Source organism: Nestor notabilis, unplaced genomic scaffold, assembly GCF_000696875.1.
Source record: "Nestor notabilis isolate BGI_N333 unplaced genomic scaffold, ASM69687v1 scaffold25269, whole genome shotgun sequence".
Taxonomy (NCBI): Eukaryota; Metazoa; Chordata; class Aves; order Psittaciformes; family Psittacidae; genus Nestor; species Nestor notabilis.
The window spans coordinates 20081-37588 of record NW_009945604.1 but is presented as its reverse complement, the minus strand read 5'-3'; the positions used below and the strand labels follow the sequence as shown (position 1 = coordinate 37588).

The 17508-nt window shown below is 48.9% G+C and overlaps 1 protein-coding gene across 1 annotated transcript in view; it reads left to right on the top strand.

Annotated features, from left to right (window-relative positions):
* Nucleotides 1-1956: 1956 nt before the first annotated feature.
* TOX2 (TOX high mobility group box family member 2) overlaps nucleotides 1957-17508 on the top strand; it is a gene marked incomplete at its 5' end in the record, with an annotated part of 24038 nt that continues 8486 nt past the window's right edge. Inside the window, 4 exons of the mRNA XM_010022938.1 lie at nucleotides 1957-2196; nucleotides 6746-6973; nucleotides 16218-16298; nucleotides 17310-17501. Coding sequence (XP_010021240.1) covers nucleotides 1957-2196; nucleotides 6746-6973; nucleotides 16218-16298; nucleotides 17310-17501 — 741 coding nt within the window. The remainder of the gene's footprint in view (nucleotides 2197-6745; nucleotides 6974-16217; nucleotides 16299-17309; nucleotides 17502-17508) is intronic.

Genomic DNA, 17508 nt, shown 5'->3' with positions numbered 1-17508 from the left:
AATCACCAAAGTCAAGGACAGCCATTCAGCATGGCTGCAAGTCAGCCTCAGTCAAACTCCTTGTGCTGTTGAAATGCAAGACCTCAGAGCAGCCTTACAGCATCTGAAGGGGGCTACAAGGATGCTGGAGAGGGACCTTCATCAGGGACTGTAGTGACAGGACAAGGGGTGATGGGTTCAAACTGAAAAAGGAAAAGTTCAGGTTCAATATAAGGAAGAAGTTCTTCCCTGTGAGGGTGCTGAGGCGCTGGCACAGGGTGGCCAGAGAAGCTGTGGCTGCCCCATCCCTGGCAGTGTTCAAGGCCACGTTGGACACAGGGGCTTGGAGCAACCTGCTCTAGTGGAAGGTGTCCCTGCCCGTGGCAGGGGTTGGAGCTGGAGGAGCTTAAAGGTCCCTTCCCAACCCAAACCATTCTCTGATTCTTCCTGAAAGTTAAATTCTTGTAGTTCGTAATTAACACAGAAAAAGGGCAGATCTAGGAAAATCCGTTCCCCTCGCTCAGACTCCAGTGATGGAGAATCTGAAGGAGAGCAGCACATGCTGTTGAGTGTTGTGTAAAGCTCTTGATTCCTGACCTGCAGCAGTAAATTTGGTTTCACATTGGATTTATTTCTTCTGAAGCCCTCCAAGCCCTTGCAGGTCTTCCCTGGGTTTCTTTCTGTGTCCGCTGCTAATGATGTTGGCAAGCCTCCCCTGGTCAGGAGAAATCACAGCTCGGTGGGCAGATTGGAAATGAAGATTGTTGATAAATAAAGCCTGGGTCTTTAAGCTCATGGTAACATTAATTCTGTTAACATTAAACCTGGCTGGGCAGGAATAGGTTGGATGAGGCTTGGAGCAACCTGCTTTAGTGCAAGTTGTCCCTGCCTGTGGCAGGGGTTGGAACTGGATGCGCTTTAAGGTCCCTTCCAAACCATTCTATGACTCTATGATTTGACATTTCTTATTAGCCATGTTTCATTTTGATTCTTCCAGAGCGTTGGGCTCAGCAGCCTCAGGAGGCAGCGCTGGTGCTGGTGGCCTGTGCTGTGTCTGTGCATCCGCGCAGCTCTGCGTGTCATTAGTCTTTCAGTCCCATCAGACAACTCCTCACTTTCACATTATGAGGATAATAAACATGTATTAAGAAACTGTTCCTTTTGGGGGACAACTCTATCACTTGTCCTCCTCCTTCATCTCTTTTACCTACATGTATGCACACACAAACAGAATTTTATTGTCCCTTGCCTGGACTTCTTTTGGGTTTTTTTCCCTGCTACGTTCATTTCAGATGGGATTGGAATTGACTGCAATGTTTAAAATGTGAAGAGTCATCTCCAGGAGGAGCTGTAATGGTGTGGGGTTTGTCCCCAAACATTGAGGTTCATCTCGGGGCATGTTTTGTGGCTCAGGGACATCCAGAACTCTGGCTTGATGTCAGTGTCACAGCTTTGGGCAGACTGATGTGGTGGGAGCGGGGACCTGTGGCTTCCACTGAGTGCTTCTGTGCTTCCTACTCCTGGGTGTATCCCCAGCAGCACTGGCAACTTCACATCTGTACAAAGGATGGAGGAAGGTTGTAATGCCTACATAAGCTCAGACAAGCAGCTAGTTTTCCGTCTATGTAGTTAGTAAATGTCAACCGAAGTGTTGTTCAGAAAGAGCATGTTTGGTTCCATGGACTCTAACATTGCATCACTGATGTACCAGGGCTGGATACCCAGACCTGTGTACAAAGACAATTGACCACCACCCTTGCAGTCCTTGTGGGCAGGGCGATGGCAGGAGCAGAGCCTTGGGCACATGATAGTCAGTGCTTGCTCTTGGCTTGTTTGGAAAGGGGCACAAAGAAGACTTTATCAGCTGTGTAGAATAACTTTTAATCAGTCAAGAAGAGTTTGTCTTAAAGTGATTTGTCAGTATAATAAACAAATAAATACATTTTTTGATGACAAAGTGATATTCTCCTAACTCAGATCCAGGAGATGGTCCACTCGGACACCACATCCTATGAGTCCAACCGTCAAGTGCCCCTGATCAATCGGCCCGGGATGTTGGCCGGCCCCATGAGTGCTCTCAGCCAGTCCCAGCTCATATCTCAGATGGGGATACGGAGCGGTGTAACCCACGGGTCCCCATCGCCCCCAGGAAGTAAGTCTGCTACACCATCTCCCTCCAGTTCTACTCAGGAAGAGGAGACAGAGTCACATTATAAGGTACGTGCAGTCATGCCTGTTTTAACAGACAGTGAGAAAACAGCAGATGATGTTTTTCAGTGAGGGATAAATTGAGCTAAATAAGAACACAGACTTTTGGTGTTTTCTTTTTAAATATATATCTCTAGTGGGAGACTTTCATAAGGATTGGGGGATTATTTCCAGTCTCGGGTAAGGTACAGCATGGCAGGCTAGCACACATAGAATCCCAGAGAATGGTTTGGGTTCGAAGGGACCTTAAAGCCCATCCAGCTCCAACCCCTGCCATGGGCAGGGACACCTTTCGCTAGAGCAGGTTGCTCCAAGCCCCTGTGTCCAACCTGGCCTTGGACACTGCCAGGGATGGGGCAGCCACAGCTTCTCTGGGCACCCTGTGCCAGCGCCTCAGCACCCTCGCAGGGAAGAACTTCTGCCCAAGAGCTCATCTAATATCAAACATGTAACCTAATCTTACACGACTGGGTTGTGCATGCAGCAAGTTTGGCAATGAGAGTTGGGCTTTTCCCTCCACAGCTTACCAGGTCCATCAAGCTGCAGAGTTTCCTGAAGGTTTTGTTGAGCAAAGCAGGTTCAGGGCTAAAGTTCTGAAAATGCTTGGCTGAAAAATTAGATTTCTGGTGGCAAATAGAGAAGACTTGAATAGGGATGGAAAATAACAGACGGTGGGTTGAACTGAGCTCACCAGACATGGCTTGTTAAGGAAAATCCCCAGAAATTAAAAGAGGAAGAGTCTTCTGCCTTTTAGCTCATCCAGGCAGTGTTTTAAGTGGTCAGCAATGACTTGGGGGCACAGAGTCTGCCTCTACAGCCAACACATCTGCAGCTGAGCATGGCATCAAGAAGCTCAAGTTTTTTCCATGGTTTTGGGGACATCTTTCTCAAAATGCACCAGCAAAGCAAACAGCACTTGCTGTGTGCCGTGAGTCTGTTATTTACTGAGGTCAATCACTGGATTCCCTGGGGACTTTGATTAAAGCATCTCATGGAAAACCCGCGCTGATCCAAGGATAACACCAGAACTGGTATTGTAACCTTGTCCCACAAAAATAGATGGTTGTGACGGGATTTGAATGTATAACCGGAGCAGCAAACAGTGCAGAGACTGGAGACCTAGAAAAGCACTAGGACTGAGCAAAACCCTTTCCCTTTCAATCGAAATCCAGGCAAATGTATTCCCATCACTCCTGCAGCTTCTCATCCCTTGGCAGCTTTCACTTCAGATCAGGGTATTACAAAGCAGAGTGCACACACGGATGCAAAACAGCGTCAGTGGAATAAAACGGTATAAAGAAGGGATACAGGTGATTGAAACCAGATGCAGTTTCTCAAACACTGCAATTCCATATCTGTGGGATACTGTGGAATGGATTGTGCTGCTGGACCCTGTGGTCTGCCACCTTCCAGAGTCATGTCACACAGCTCCAGCAGGTACCTGGGAGCCGGAATCTTTCATGTCCTCAGCATATGAGTTTCAGCTTAGTTACACACCAGGTTCTCTGCCTCTTCAGCATCACCCAGCTTTCATCCCAGCCAGCCAGGGCTGCACGGGTCACTGGGGAGGATACAGCTTTGGGCTTGGATTTTCTGTTCTTGTTGAGCCAGTGATGCCTGTGGGGGTAGGAAGAACTTGGAGATGTCCAAATTATGACAACTTGTGGAGACATGAATTTTTCCTAATCCTGAAGGCATGCTCCTCTCATTTGTCTGCCCAGCAAGCCAAGTGAAACAGGAGTGATGGATTTGATGGAGGAAGGAGACCCTAAGTGTAAAGAAAGCAGAGCCACATTGTGGCCTGCAGGTTTCTGTTTGCTTTCTCTACCTACACAGCTGCTGTATTCACCCTCGGTCATTTTTCATATGGCCATTCAGGGCCTCTCTGCAACAAGTCATCAAAGCAACATCTAACAAGCAGAAATTAATCTTACAAGCAAGAAGGTCACATGTTAAAGAAATGGGTCTGATGCCAGCAGGTAGCTCAGGTCCCACAAGTCCTCGGAGCCAGGGAGCTTATGATTTTAGGAGGTCTCCCAGCCTCATTGGTGCATTTACCTGCTTCATTGCTTCAGGGGGTGTACACATGCATAGGAGGGAGAGGTAGTTACAGCGCAGCTTCCAGCTGGATTAGTGATCTCTCTAAATAATTACTAAAATCACAGTGTCCATGGGGTTCCTGCTTTTCACAGGTTCAACATCTAAGAAAGCACCAAGCCACCAGTTTATGGGATCACATCTCTCACCAGTGAATTGCCCCAGTCCACAGCTGGTGTTAAACTTGCCTTCTGCTGCCTCTCAGGAGTAGGTCCACGCAGGGGCTGGTGGCCACACATCTCATCCCACTGCGTGAGCCTTCACAATTGCTTTGACCATGGCCCACCTTGGGGAGGCCCCATCCTTGGGGGATGCAGCTGCTTTGGGGCAGCGAGGTGTGGGCTTACCAGGTCCTGCCTTTAGCCATAAACATGGCTGAGGGTGTTGAAGCATCTTCTGCAGCGCAGGGCTGGGCTGTTGTCTCATCCTGTGTTGCATCACACATTGAACTCCAGGAAAACCAGGCAAAGCTCTGATCTCCTCTGCTCCCTCTTGGGAACTGATGGCTCCAGGCAGCCTTGCAGGCAGCATCTGTTTTCCATAAATACCATTTGCTCTTTGGTGCTGCCTAAGCAGGACCAACTGTAAACCCATCATCATGGCTGTGGTTGCATTGTGCCTGTTCCCACTCCTTCACTTAGTGAATGGCTTGAGAAGGGCAGGTCCCCCCATGGCTCTTCAGTGAATCAAAGAATTACAGGTTAGTTAAAATAGCATCTCACTTGCCAATGGGCTGAAGCCCGGTCATGCATGTTTTTGATCCTAATAAGCTGCCCTTTCACCCTCAGGCCTCCCATTCAAGCCCAATGGGGCAATTTGAAATTAAATGCAGGTTTTTTTGGTCTCTCTGCTCATTCACTAATAGTCATTCTCTGTTTGACAAATGACACTGTGCTGATACTCAACTTAATGACCAGTCAAGAGCTGCTGAGTGGAGAACAGGAGTGCTGATGCCCTTTCCTCCCCATGCCTGGCCTGTGCCAGCTGAAAGGAAGTGTCTTAAATCCCTGTGCTTCCAAGCACACAATCAAATCCATCAGGAGAAAAGGCCTCTTTCTCCCAGCGCTCGCTGGGAGGCCCAGGTTTTGCACTGGCTTGGTGGTTTGATCTGTGTTATTGATTTGTTTTAATTTGGTTTAGACCTCAAAGTGACACACTAGGTGACTTCCTAAGTTGGACCATTAGCCCGTGCTCCTGGTAGGGCAGGTACTGTGGGTGGTGGCTGAGCACTTGGTGCTGGAGCATAGTTGGTCTGCAGGTAGAGGTGCTAGAGCCCCGTTTGCCCTTGAGGATGCAGAGATCCAGGCAGCAGCAGCTGGGAGAAAATGGTTTTGTTCTCTGTCTTGTTTAACATCTGGTGTACTGAGTTTTTCCTCCTCTATAAAATAAGGATAATGGTGCTTCCCTGTAGTGTGAGCTTTCACTGACCACAGTTAATGCATTGAGAGCTTTGATGTATGTCCAAGTGCTTTCCAGGGGTCTTTTCCTTTGCACACCATCACACAGAGGCCTCTGCAGTCCCATATATCCAACACACTGCCCAGAGCATCCTAGCAGAGGCTCAGCTGTAGGATATTTCAGAGCTACCTTCATTGGAAGCATCCCTGTTTCCAGCCTTGCTGTTCTACCTCCCAGCATGATCTCATACTGACCAGCCACAAAGTCCAGCTACTGTTGCCTGTGTCCTGCTGCTCTTGGTTCAACCACCCACAGGGCACCGAGCATGGATACAGCCAGATCAAGCCTGCACACAGGAGGGTTGCAAGGAGTGAGCAGTGCACTCCTTACAAGTGTTTAATACATAACAGTAAAATAGTTTAATTCCTGGACAGGGGTACATACCTCTTAGCAAGGTGAAACAGATTTCGTATGGCCCCAGTGTGATGGCTAATGTGATGCTGATGTTCACTCATGAATGACCCTCTTGCCTAGAGAGAGGGGATGCTGAGGCACTGGCACACACAAGGGCAAGGGAAGCCAGAGGCATCTTGCAAAGGTGGATTATTGGGCTGGAAATCAGAAACCAACTCTGGAAAAATTCATGGACTGCTAGAGGGATGTGGCTGGGAAGCAAGGTGTTTGGAGAGGTCCAGATGAGGATCAAGGAGTGAGTGAATTTGTGATGCCAGGGAGGAGGAGGGTGAAGGGGGTGACCAAGGATGAGTGTGGGAAGCCCCAGCTTTGGATCAGGGACCACAGGAGCAGCAAGGGGTGAACCCAAGCTGTGAACGAGGCTGTGAGGAGGCACCCAACCAGGCTCAGGGACCCAGCAGTGGTTTGTGTAATGATCCTATGGGCTCTTGCAGGCCAAAGAGACACCCAGAGCTGCTGCCCTCCTCATCGCACTGGGAGCCCTCCTCTGCCCGTGCTCTTTCTCATCCCTTTTGCTAGGAAGCTGTAGCAGGGACTCACACCTGGCTGCTCCCAGCTGACTGCTAAGGTTCATCTCTTGGTTTTGCAGGTTACTGGGGAGAAAAGACCATCAACAGACCTGGGCAAAAAGCCCAAAAGCCAAAAGAAGAAGAAAAAGAAGGACCCCAATGAGCCCCAGAAGCCCGTGTCAGCCTATGCCCTGTTTTTCAGAGACACACAAGCAGCCATCAAAGGGCAAAACCCCAACGCTACCTTCGGAGATGTGTCAAAAATCGTGGCGTCAATGTGGGACAGCTTGGGAGAAGAACAAAAACAAGTGAGTTAATCTTTCTTATTTGCCTTTCAACTGTTGCAATGTGGTTTTCATGGTCCAGAGCATCAGAGTCTCGCCGACACGTTAGGAGAGTGCCCCTTTTGAGAAGAATCTCTGCTCTTACATAGGGAAGAGCTTTTATGACAATTGTTTATTCTTGAGAAGATTATACTTTGCAAACCCTCAGTGGCCTTGCCCTGACATGGGGTTATTACAGCTCTAGATGGGGGATGTGTTTGTATTTGCCTCTTTATTTACAAGGAGTGATGGCAGACGGGCTAAAAACTGACTCTCTACAGCACTGGCCTCAAATCTAACATTAAGGCTTTAAAAGCTTAGGAAGGAGATGTCTGAAGTGACCCTGCAGAGGAAACCTCCCTGCCCCAAAGCTGTCAGCCACTTTCAATTTGCCTCACACGGTGGCTTCTAGGTCCTGCTTTAACTGTTCTGTTGATGCTGAGTGAGTTACAAAAGCCTGTAATTGCATGTTGCCTGTTGAGAAAACCCCAGGAACACTTTCCATAGCAAGGATGTCTTCATCAGGCAGAGAGAGATCTGGCACTGCACGTTATATATCTCTGATCCCAAACTGACAGTCCCCCATGAGGTATGAGCCCTGGCTGTCAGCACTGGCTCCATCTCCTCTTGGGTGTCCATGGCCAGTGATTGGAGCAGCCACATTTGAGGAGGGAGCAGCAGGGAGGAAAAAAAGTCATTTAAATGGAATAGCTTTGCTCTCCACCCTGCACCAAGTCAGGAATAGAATCATGGAATGGTCTGGGTTAGAAGGGACCTTAAAGCTCATCCAGTTCCAATGCCCTGCCAAAGGTAGGGACACCTTCCATTAGACTAGGTTGCTCCAAGCCCCATAATAAGAATCGAGGCAAGGCATCTTCTGGGATGGAAGCCCTTTTGCTGACCCATTTGGAGTCTCCGTCCTGTGCAAAGTGTTACTTGGATATTTTCATGATCATAGAATCATAGAACAATTAGGGTTGGAAAGGACCTTACAATCATCTAGTTCCAGTGCCCTGATCCTCCCTTTTCTCTTCTTTGGTTGGATCACTGGGAGGTCATGTGGGGATTTCTCATGCTGAAGAAGGGAAGAGGATCCCTTCCTTTGCCTGGGAAGCTAGAGGGCTGGTGCTGGGTTTGGGCTATCAGTGTGAGGTGTGGGAGATTCAGGAGCAGGCAGAAGCTTTCACATCACCTCTGTCTCCTGCTTTCATCCCTCCCATCTCAGTCTGCCTCTCCCTTACTCCATCGGATTACAAATACCTCTGTAGATTGGGCACCGAGCTCAGCTGCAAATGTGGTTTATATAATGGAAGCGCTGGTGTGACCTGTGTCAGCACAGTGCAAATGCTCTTAATTAACAGCAGGGATTAAACCAGCCCGTTTATCTTCCCTGCTAACTCTCCCTTCTTCTCCTTTATGAGATAGCAGCAGCCTCTCCGTCTCTTTACACACGCTTTCTAAGTGGCTCCATTTCTCCCTCTGTAATTGATTTAATTAAGTCATTTGTTCCTTGTCTGAATGCTTAAATATTAACTTCCTGGCTTTGTCTCCAGCTCTATACTTTTCTCCCACGACAGCTACCTCCATGCCCGGGACTCTGGCTGCAGGCAGCTATTTATCTTGGGCTCCGGGACCGGGTTGCTGGTTTGTGCATTGTGGCACGTTCGCTCTTGAAGTGTTTGGCTGGAAGAAAGTTTATTTAGTCCTTGTTTGCTTTTCCCTGCCAGCATCCCCAGTCAGGTTTTCTTAGAGTCATAAGGGAATGCAATGGGAAGAAGAAAAGGAAAAGGAAGAAGTATTAACAAAATATCTTTAAGGCAGCTCTGCTCTGGAGCCAGGCTGAGATAACTGGGCTGGGTCAGCCTGGAGAGGAGAAGGCTCCTGAAGGGGACACCTTAGAGCAGCTCCAGTGCCTAAAGGGGCTCCAGGAAACCTGGAGAGGGGCTTTGGACAAGGGCCTGTAGGGACAGGACAAGGAGAATGGCTTGAACCTGCCAGAGGGGAGACGGAGATGATCTCTTGGGCAGAAGCTCTTCCCTGTGAGGGTGCTGAGGCGCTGACACAGGGTGCCCAGAGAAGCTGTGGCTGCCCCATCCCTGGCAGTGTTCAAGGCCAGGCTGGACACAGGGGCTTGGAGCAACCTGCTCTAGTGGAAGGTGTCCCTGCCCGTGGCAGGGGGTTGGAACTGGGTGAGCTTTAACGACCCCTCCAACACAAACCAGCCTGGGATTGAATGCAAACTAGTGCCTAGACTGCCCTGCAAATCCCTTCTCCCGAGGACTACAGGATGTAGATGCGCACACTCATGATGAAGGCAAGCAGCTCATGCCAAGTGCTCTCTTGGCACATCTCAGGAGGGGATGCTGACCAACCAGAACAGACACACATCACTGCCAAAATCCTGCTAGGACCCCGGGGGTCCAGACTGCCACATGGCTGCCCCAGGCTGCGTTTTTTTCAGCCCATCACTGGCCAGGAGCATCGTGCTCTGGGGAGGGGTGGAAAGGTGGAAAAGGGAAGTATTTCACTTTCTGTGCTGCTCCTGCCTCTATTGACAACAGCGAGTTTGAGCATCTTCATATCCTCATTGCAGAAGCAAGCTGGGGAAAAGCCAGCACAGTGATGGCAAAGTAGGCAACCAAGAGCCAAATCTGGATGTTCTTGATCAATTCTGACCAAGTTTTTTATTAAAGAAAGCTTCCCTTCTTCCTAGTATTAGAAAAGAGGGTGGATCTGAGGCTGTAGGATCTGATTTGGGGCTGGGTTGTGGTCCTAGAATTAGATCTCTCACAACCCCCAAGATGTTCAGCTTGGTGCTGGAGCATCACATCTGCGGAGGGCTGATGTGCAGATGCCAACCCCATCATGCAGTTATTAATCAGTCATTTACATCACTGTGGTTCCTGCTTCAGATGAGGTTTACAAACCGTATTTTCCACCTTCCAATGGGCACAGTGTTTCCCCAGCCCTGGGTGTGTTTTGGTTCCAGCCTTGTGGGAGAACAGCAGGCAGAGCAGGCAGGGAGCAACCAGGAAGGGGGTTCAGAGCAATAAACCCAGCCTCATCCAGGGCATTTTGGACTTGTGATCCCCCACCACACGTCAGCAGCCCCACAGATGCTACATGGAGCATTCAGCAGGCAAAAAGCAGACACCACCTCTTTGCCAGGTAGCTCAGGCCGGCACGTGGAGGGTTAATCCTCTGCTGTTCATGCTGCTAATGATTATATGTGCTGTAATATCAAAGCTGTAGCTATTTATTTGCCATTGAGCAGGTGCTGCTGCTCCCACAAAGCAAATTTGCTTTCTCCTCCTGATGAAACAAGCAAAATAAAGGTTGTTCACGTCCCATTTCAGATAGGTTTTTTCCCTGTGCAAAGACAAACGCTGAGCAGGAACCAGAATGCATATTATGCAAGAAACCATATAATCGAGGAGCATCTTTGATTTGGCTGCTACTGTCACAGACATGTATTTCAGAGAGGCTTCCCCCCCCTCCCTTTTTCTTTTGTTCTTACTGGTTTATCATTTGTGCCTTTGTCATTTTGTTCCTTCTTCTTCGTCTCTTCTCAGCCTCTTCACAATGAATCTTCATTTTCCCTCTGACACACTTGTATCTAAATTTCCTTATTTCCTGCCTTTTTTTTTTTATTTATATCTGTTGCCTGGTGATTTGATCATGCTGTGGAATACAGGATTAGCAATCTCCGTGTCCTTGGGTACTGCTCAAGGACACCTGTTCAGCAAAGAGCCGTTTCCTTCCCCATTTTAACCCCTTCCAGGGTGGCCACGCGTGCGGAACAGCAATAAATAACAATACCTTTATACATCCCCAGCCCTGTATTAGCAGGATGTTGTAATCTTCGTTCTTCAACAGCTGGCATGGCCCTTTCTAAGAAGCTTACATGGGAAGCTGAAGAATGTGACTGAGGGGGTGGGGGGGAATATGAATGTGTACTCTTTGAACTTTGCAAATAGTTTGGCAGCTGTTCCTGTAGAGATAACTTAGGCTTTGGTGGAGATTGAGATGCTAATGGAGCCGTTATCATCAAATGGGGGACCTGTTGTAGTGATCTACCTGCAGCTCCAGGTCCCTGCTCCAGGCTCACAGAATCCTCAGTGTGGTTTTTCCTCATAAGCAAATCCAGCCCAGCCTTTGCAGTGTTATCTAGCGAGTGCTGCCTGATTTGATAGAAATTAGAAGCATTTGAGCACTAGGTTGGAGCAAACTCCACTAATTTCAGCCTGAAGTTGTGCCAGGGCAGGTTTAGATGGAGCTGAGGAACAATTCCTTCCCCAGAGGGTGCTCAGGCATTGGAACAGGCTGCCCAGGGCAGTGCTGGAGTCACTGTCCCTGCAAGTGCTCACACACTGTGTAGACGAGGTCCAGTGCCAGGGGTTAGTGGTGGCCTTGGCACTGCTGGGGAACAGTTGGACTTGATGATCTTAAAGGTCTTTTCCAACCTGGCTGATCCTGTGATTCTATGATTCTAATTGTCTGGGGAGGGTTCTTCCCTGGCGTGGACATAGTGCTCCCAGCCTGGTAACCAGCCCTGTGAAGGGCCACCTCTGCTCAGGGGGAGGGGACACCCAGTCCTCTGTCAGGGGCATCTATGTGGGAGATAAGCCTCGAAACTCTCTGGAATATATTGAGAAGTCACCAGTGGGATTTGCTCTTCTCTGCCACATTCTGTCATTCCCTCTCTAAGCATCTTCCCATTGTCCACTGTGTTTTGGGGGAAAAGGACTTTGGTTTGGAGCCTGGTGGTAATGGAGCACAGGGAACACTGCCAAGCTGTCAGATGTAGATGTTTCTGGAACCTGCTGCTTTTCATTAGGAAATCCAGCAACAGATAGGTTGGTGTTTCCCTAGATCCTGGAAACTCAGAACAGAGGCATCAAGAAGTTCCTGAACAATCTTGGTAAGTGAAGCTTGGGCCAACCCAGGGCTTCCCATCCTCAGTGAGGAGAAGTCCCACAAAACCAGCATTTCCAGTTGAGTTGATGGGTCTGGGGACTCACTGGGGACAGAATGGTACCAGAGATGAGTCCTTTCAGCAGGACCAGTTCAGCAATGCTAAGTGATTCCATGGCAAATGCACCAATCCCAAGCAACATTTCAAGAGAGGTCTGATGGAGACCAGGATAATGACAGGGAAGATGTGGAGAGTCAGAACTGCTTTTAAAAGCAGCTCCAAGAATGTGACTTCTGTTCCTAGAGATCAAGATCAGAAGTGTGGAAGATGAAGGTTGTGTGCTTTTCGTTGGAGGTTGGGGATTGGATTTGTCACCCTCCTCCTATGTTTCATTTGGAGTCTTCTGTGAGTTGTCCTGGGAACACATTTGAGCCCTAACATGGAGTAATGGATGACTTACACCCAGGTGTCACCATGAAGTCAAGGCAGAGGATCTTTCAGGATGCTTTAATCATAGCTACTTGATTACGGGCTTATCCATTCATCCTCCGAAGGACTGCTTTACAACACTGTATTTCCACCAGGTAAAGGAGGAGCTCTCCTGAAACCCTGCAGATAGTTCCATAGCCAGGGCCTTTTATGTAGGTGTCTTCACGGATGTTAGATGCTCAACAGCTCCCATGCCAGAGCTGGGAGAGCCTGGGAAAACTGAAACACCACTTAACCCGGCACCTCATGACTGGCCTCATTGACAGGTACCTCCCATGTCCAAGCTTGACCACAGGACTTGCCAACCCAGGCTATAGGTATTAGTCTTAAGGAGACATGCTGCAATTTAAACATAGCTTGGGTTAGTTGGTTCTAATGGAAGGAGGAACAGAATAAGCCTTCCCAAGAAGGGAGCAGGAAGGTTGCAGAGGAGGGTGCGAGGAGGTGAAGAAAAACTGGGAAGGAGTAAGGATGACATGGCTGTGTGTGCTATGTGCATTTCCAATGGCTGTGTGGAGGCTGTATGCAAAGAGAAGGATGATGTGGCAGACACCACTGTGCAGTGAGGGAGTACTTCAGTCATGGTATGAATAAACCCGAAGTTAAGGTGATCCCAAGAGCTGCCTTGCAGGAAAGTGTATAATAGTTATGAGAAAAACCCTCCAGATTTACAAGCAGAATGAAATCCAAATTTATACATGGGAGGGGGAAAAAGATGGGAAAGCCAGTCATGGAATCATAGAAAGGAGGGCAAGGAGAGACTTAAGAGGTCAACCAGACCATACTGCTGCCTGAAGTCAGGATCATCTCTGCTTAAGCCATTCTTGATGGATGTGTGCCTAATCTGTTCTTAAATTCTCAGTGGCGGAGATTACACATCTCCCCAGGCAATCTCTTCCCGTGCTTAATTATCCTCACTGTTAGGAACACTTCTGTCTTGCTTAGCCAACATTTCCCTTGTTCCAATTTAAACCCATTGCCTCTTTTCCTACCTGCAGTAGACGCAGAGGATCGTTCAGTACCTGCTTTGATGCATCTCGTTTGGAGACTGTGGTTCCTCCTGGTCTTCTATCCTAGCTAAACAGAGTCCTTCAACTCTCCTCCTGGAGGTGTTTGCTGCACTTCTCATCTCTTCTCTCCTGATAGCCTATCTCCTTTTTGAAGCAAAACTCCCCAAACTCCATCTGGGATTGCAGCAGAGACCTTTGCACTTGGGCTCTGTGCACCCCTTGATTTTTGGGGTGAGAGTTTCATCATTCCCAGGCTTGGGAAGCAGCGTTCCTGCTAACGCCGGATGCCGAGGTTACGGCTAACAGCTCTGGCTGTCATTCAGTGCCTGTGCGACACGGAGCTGCTCGTGGGCGTCAGCAGGGTTTGGAATAATTGTCTTCTCTAATTAACTGGTTATCAAACAAGAACATTTCATTACAGTACAATTACTGGCTGCTTTGCTGAGACACAGAGGTGTCAGCGCTGCGATCCCAACATATGCTTCTTACAGCTCTGATTTTTTGTTTTCATAAGCACTAAACCATTTTTGCTTCACTCCCCCCCTTCCCCAACCCACCCACTCGCTTAATGACTAATGAATCCTCCTGCTAATGAATAAGGAAAATAAATCAGTGGGCACGGCAGGTTAGAAAGAAAAACATGCAAAATGTTTTGAGGATCCTTAAATCTGATAAATTACTTCGAAATTAAAATCCCTGGGAGAAAATGGGAGTTAATTAGAAAGTAACATGGTTTTGTCAATGTTTAAATTAAAATTTTAAAGGTTATAAATACTGCACTAGAGCTGTCTTTACACTGAGGATTCCTCAGAAGTTTTGTTGGATCTGCTTATCCCACATAGGCACAGTGTTTCCCCTGCTGCAGGCTGAGGTTTCACTGCTGAGGGTCCTCCATGGACACTGTGTGGGCACAGAAAGCCCCCAGTGTAGGGCAGAACTGCAGGAATGTCATCAGGAGACACTTTGGGATGGTTTTTTACCATGAGGGTGCTGAGGCGCTGGCACAGGGTGCCCAGAGAAGCTGTGGCTGCCCCATCCCTGGCAGTGTTCAAGGCCACGTTGGACACAGGGGCTTGGAGCAACCTGCTCGAGTGGAAGGTGTCCCTGCCCGGGGCAGGGGTTGGAGCTGGATGAGCTTTAAGCTCCCTTCCAACACAAACCAGTCTGTGACTCTATGTTCACAAACCAGATAGTCCACCAGGAGCCTTCCAGAGCTGGAGAGAGCATCAGGGGAGCATCAGAGGAAATACCTCCAGGTCTCACCAACTTAACCCTTCTCTGTCAGCCAGCTCATGGCAGGGGCTGGCCCAAGGGCATGGAGGATCCTGCTGGGAGCAATCCCCCTCTCCCTTCAGGAGGACACAGGATTCAGCTGCCCCTTCCCAGTCCTGCTGCATCAGACACCACCCAGCAGCATGTTCTAGCAATGAGAGCCACAGCGCCCGCTCACTGAATGGAGAAGACAAGGAGAGATGAGGAGTGGGGAAAGAAAAGGATTCAGCAGAAAAACCCAAGTGACAGGGGTGCAGATGGGCACCGAATTTATTGGTTACTCATTTATCTGCATTTAGGTTAAGAAAGTCTCATTTACCTGCCCTGTCACTGCCCATAAATTGCAGGGGTTTTCTCCAGCCAAGTCCTCCTAACAACTGATTCTGTCTCTGTGTAGCTGTGAACGCTTTGATTTCCCACTGCCCCAGATTTAGATAAAAAAGCAAAAATGCTCTTGTTGTTTTGCTGTTACAGAGGGGAAAAATATGTTTTCAATATATCAGCACCCAGCTACGGCCTGAGACACAGGAATTCATATTTCATTGCTGTGCAGGTACCATGTTTAAAAGCATCTCTTAGCAGCAGGGCTGAGGGACGCCCCACATTTCTGTGTCACAGCAGATGCTGCGATGAGCTTCGGACACAAGTGAGGTGGGGAATGTAGAGAAAAGGAACAGTTTTCATTAGGGGAAGTGGTGCTGTGTGAAGAAATAGTTGCTTTTCACAGGCAAACTCTTCCTCAGGCTGACATTTTGAAATGTAATTTTGTTCTGAACGGAGCAAATATAATATTTCCTGTATAGCAAAAAGCCAAAGACAAACTTAGGCAAATGCTCTGTTTCAGAAAATAACCATCTGAGACCTCCAGTGTGTCAAATCAAAATGTTTCATTGTGGGTGTCTGATTTTGCAATGAAAATATGGTTTTCAACCCATTTTTAATAGAATTTATCTGTATTGATTTTAAAGTGAAATGCAAGTCACTGGATAGTCTTCTGCTTCTGGGAACTCCTTTCCGGGTTCTCACCAGCAGTGATTTCAGCAAAGAGCTTTTCATAGAATCATGGAATGGTTTGGGTTGGAAGGGAGCTTAGAGCTCATCCAGCTCCAACCCCTACCACGGGCAAGGACGCCTTCCACTACAGCAGGTTGCTCCAAGCCCCTGTGTCCAACCTGACCCTGAACACTGCCAGGGATGGGGCAGCCACAGCTTCTCTGGGCACCCTGTGCCAGTGCCTCAGCACCCTCACAGGGAAGAGCTTCTGCCTCAGAGCTCATCTCAATCTCCCCTCTGGCAGGTTCAAGCCATTCCCCTTGTCCTGTCCCTACAGGCCTGTGTAAAAGAACCCCGGCGCAGTCCAGTCCTGGTGCTTTATTTGCTTGATTTGGGATAAATTCCTCTCCAGCAGAAAGGAGTTTTCCATGCACACATGCATGCAGGAATGGCCTCAGTGGAGGGAGGTCCCACTGAGCAGGCAGGGTCCAGCAGCACCCTATTCTTCTTGATTAAATATTAATTCTTATCCATCACTTGCTCCTTTCAGGCATACAAGAGGAAAACAGAAGCTGCCAAAAAGGAGTACCTGAAAGCTCTGGCAGCGTACCGGGCCAGCCTCGTCTCCAAGGTACAGCCACCTTCTTCAGGAGCTGAATAAATGCTCTCAGCGTGCTTAGGGTGGGCACCAGGCTGCTTTCTGCCTTTAGCACCCTGAAATGAGACCCTGCTTTGAGCTGTCTTCATCAGCAGGTGCCAGCATCCTGCCTGCGCCCTGGTCCAGGCTCTTGGACCCTGGGTCTTGCTTCTCCCGTGCATGCTCAGCCAAGAGCAGGGGTTTAGGAAATGAGACCCCTAACTGCAGGTTGACGAGCATGTGAGCACACAGGTGCTTAACACACTGCTGTCAAACCCAGAAAGTCTGTTTTGGTGCCTAATAGTGAGTGTTCAGGAGATTTCAGGTCCATACAGGAACTCCTGGTGCTGCAAGGCTGCATCTGGAGTAGTGATGATGGGCCAAGTGCCTGCCCATCCCAGTCCTCCAAAGGTGGACATCATTGCAGGAGACCTCACACTGTGCCCTCCTCTGTGTCTTCAGAGAGGGGACATGGGCATTTGCTGCCTGTGAATTTGAGGTGGCTCCTGCAGAGCTCGTAGGCTTGCTGGCTCAGGGGGATATGCTGCCCCTGGGTTGTGAGTATGTGTATGAGGTGGTTTTCCCTTCAAAGCTTCTCCTTGGTACCATTACCATACCCTCAGTACTTAATAATCACATTCAGGTACCATGGGAAATAATGTGATGTCCCAAATCAACCGTCATCTACAGGATCCATGTGATTGTGGTGGTGGGCTGGAAAGGCTCACAGCCCCTATAGACATGAGTACCATTACTGGTCTTCACTTGTGAAGACAGCAGCAGCAAGGACACAAAAAGTGAATGGAAAGGACTGTTCAAGGGTTTAAAAGTTCTTCTCAGTCCCTCTGGACACTTCTGAGAGTCTTGAGTGGGTGGGTGGGTGGATGGATGGATGGATGGATGGATGCGCGGGCAGGTGGGTGGATGGATAGATGCATGTCTCAGGACACATAACAATGTTTCCTCCCTTCCTACCTCATCACCCTCTGTTTTATTTGCCCACAGACCTCTGCTGATCAGGGGGAGACGAAAAGTGCCCAGAGCAATCCACCTTCCAAAATGATCCCCCCCAAGCAGCCCATGTACCCAATGCCTCCACAGGCTTCTTCACCCTACCCCGGCCTGGGTTCATTCCTGTCCCCATCAGACCTGCAGAACTACCGTGGCCACCAGCACCCCAGCCTCTCCCGGCCCCTCCCCTCCC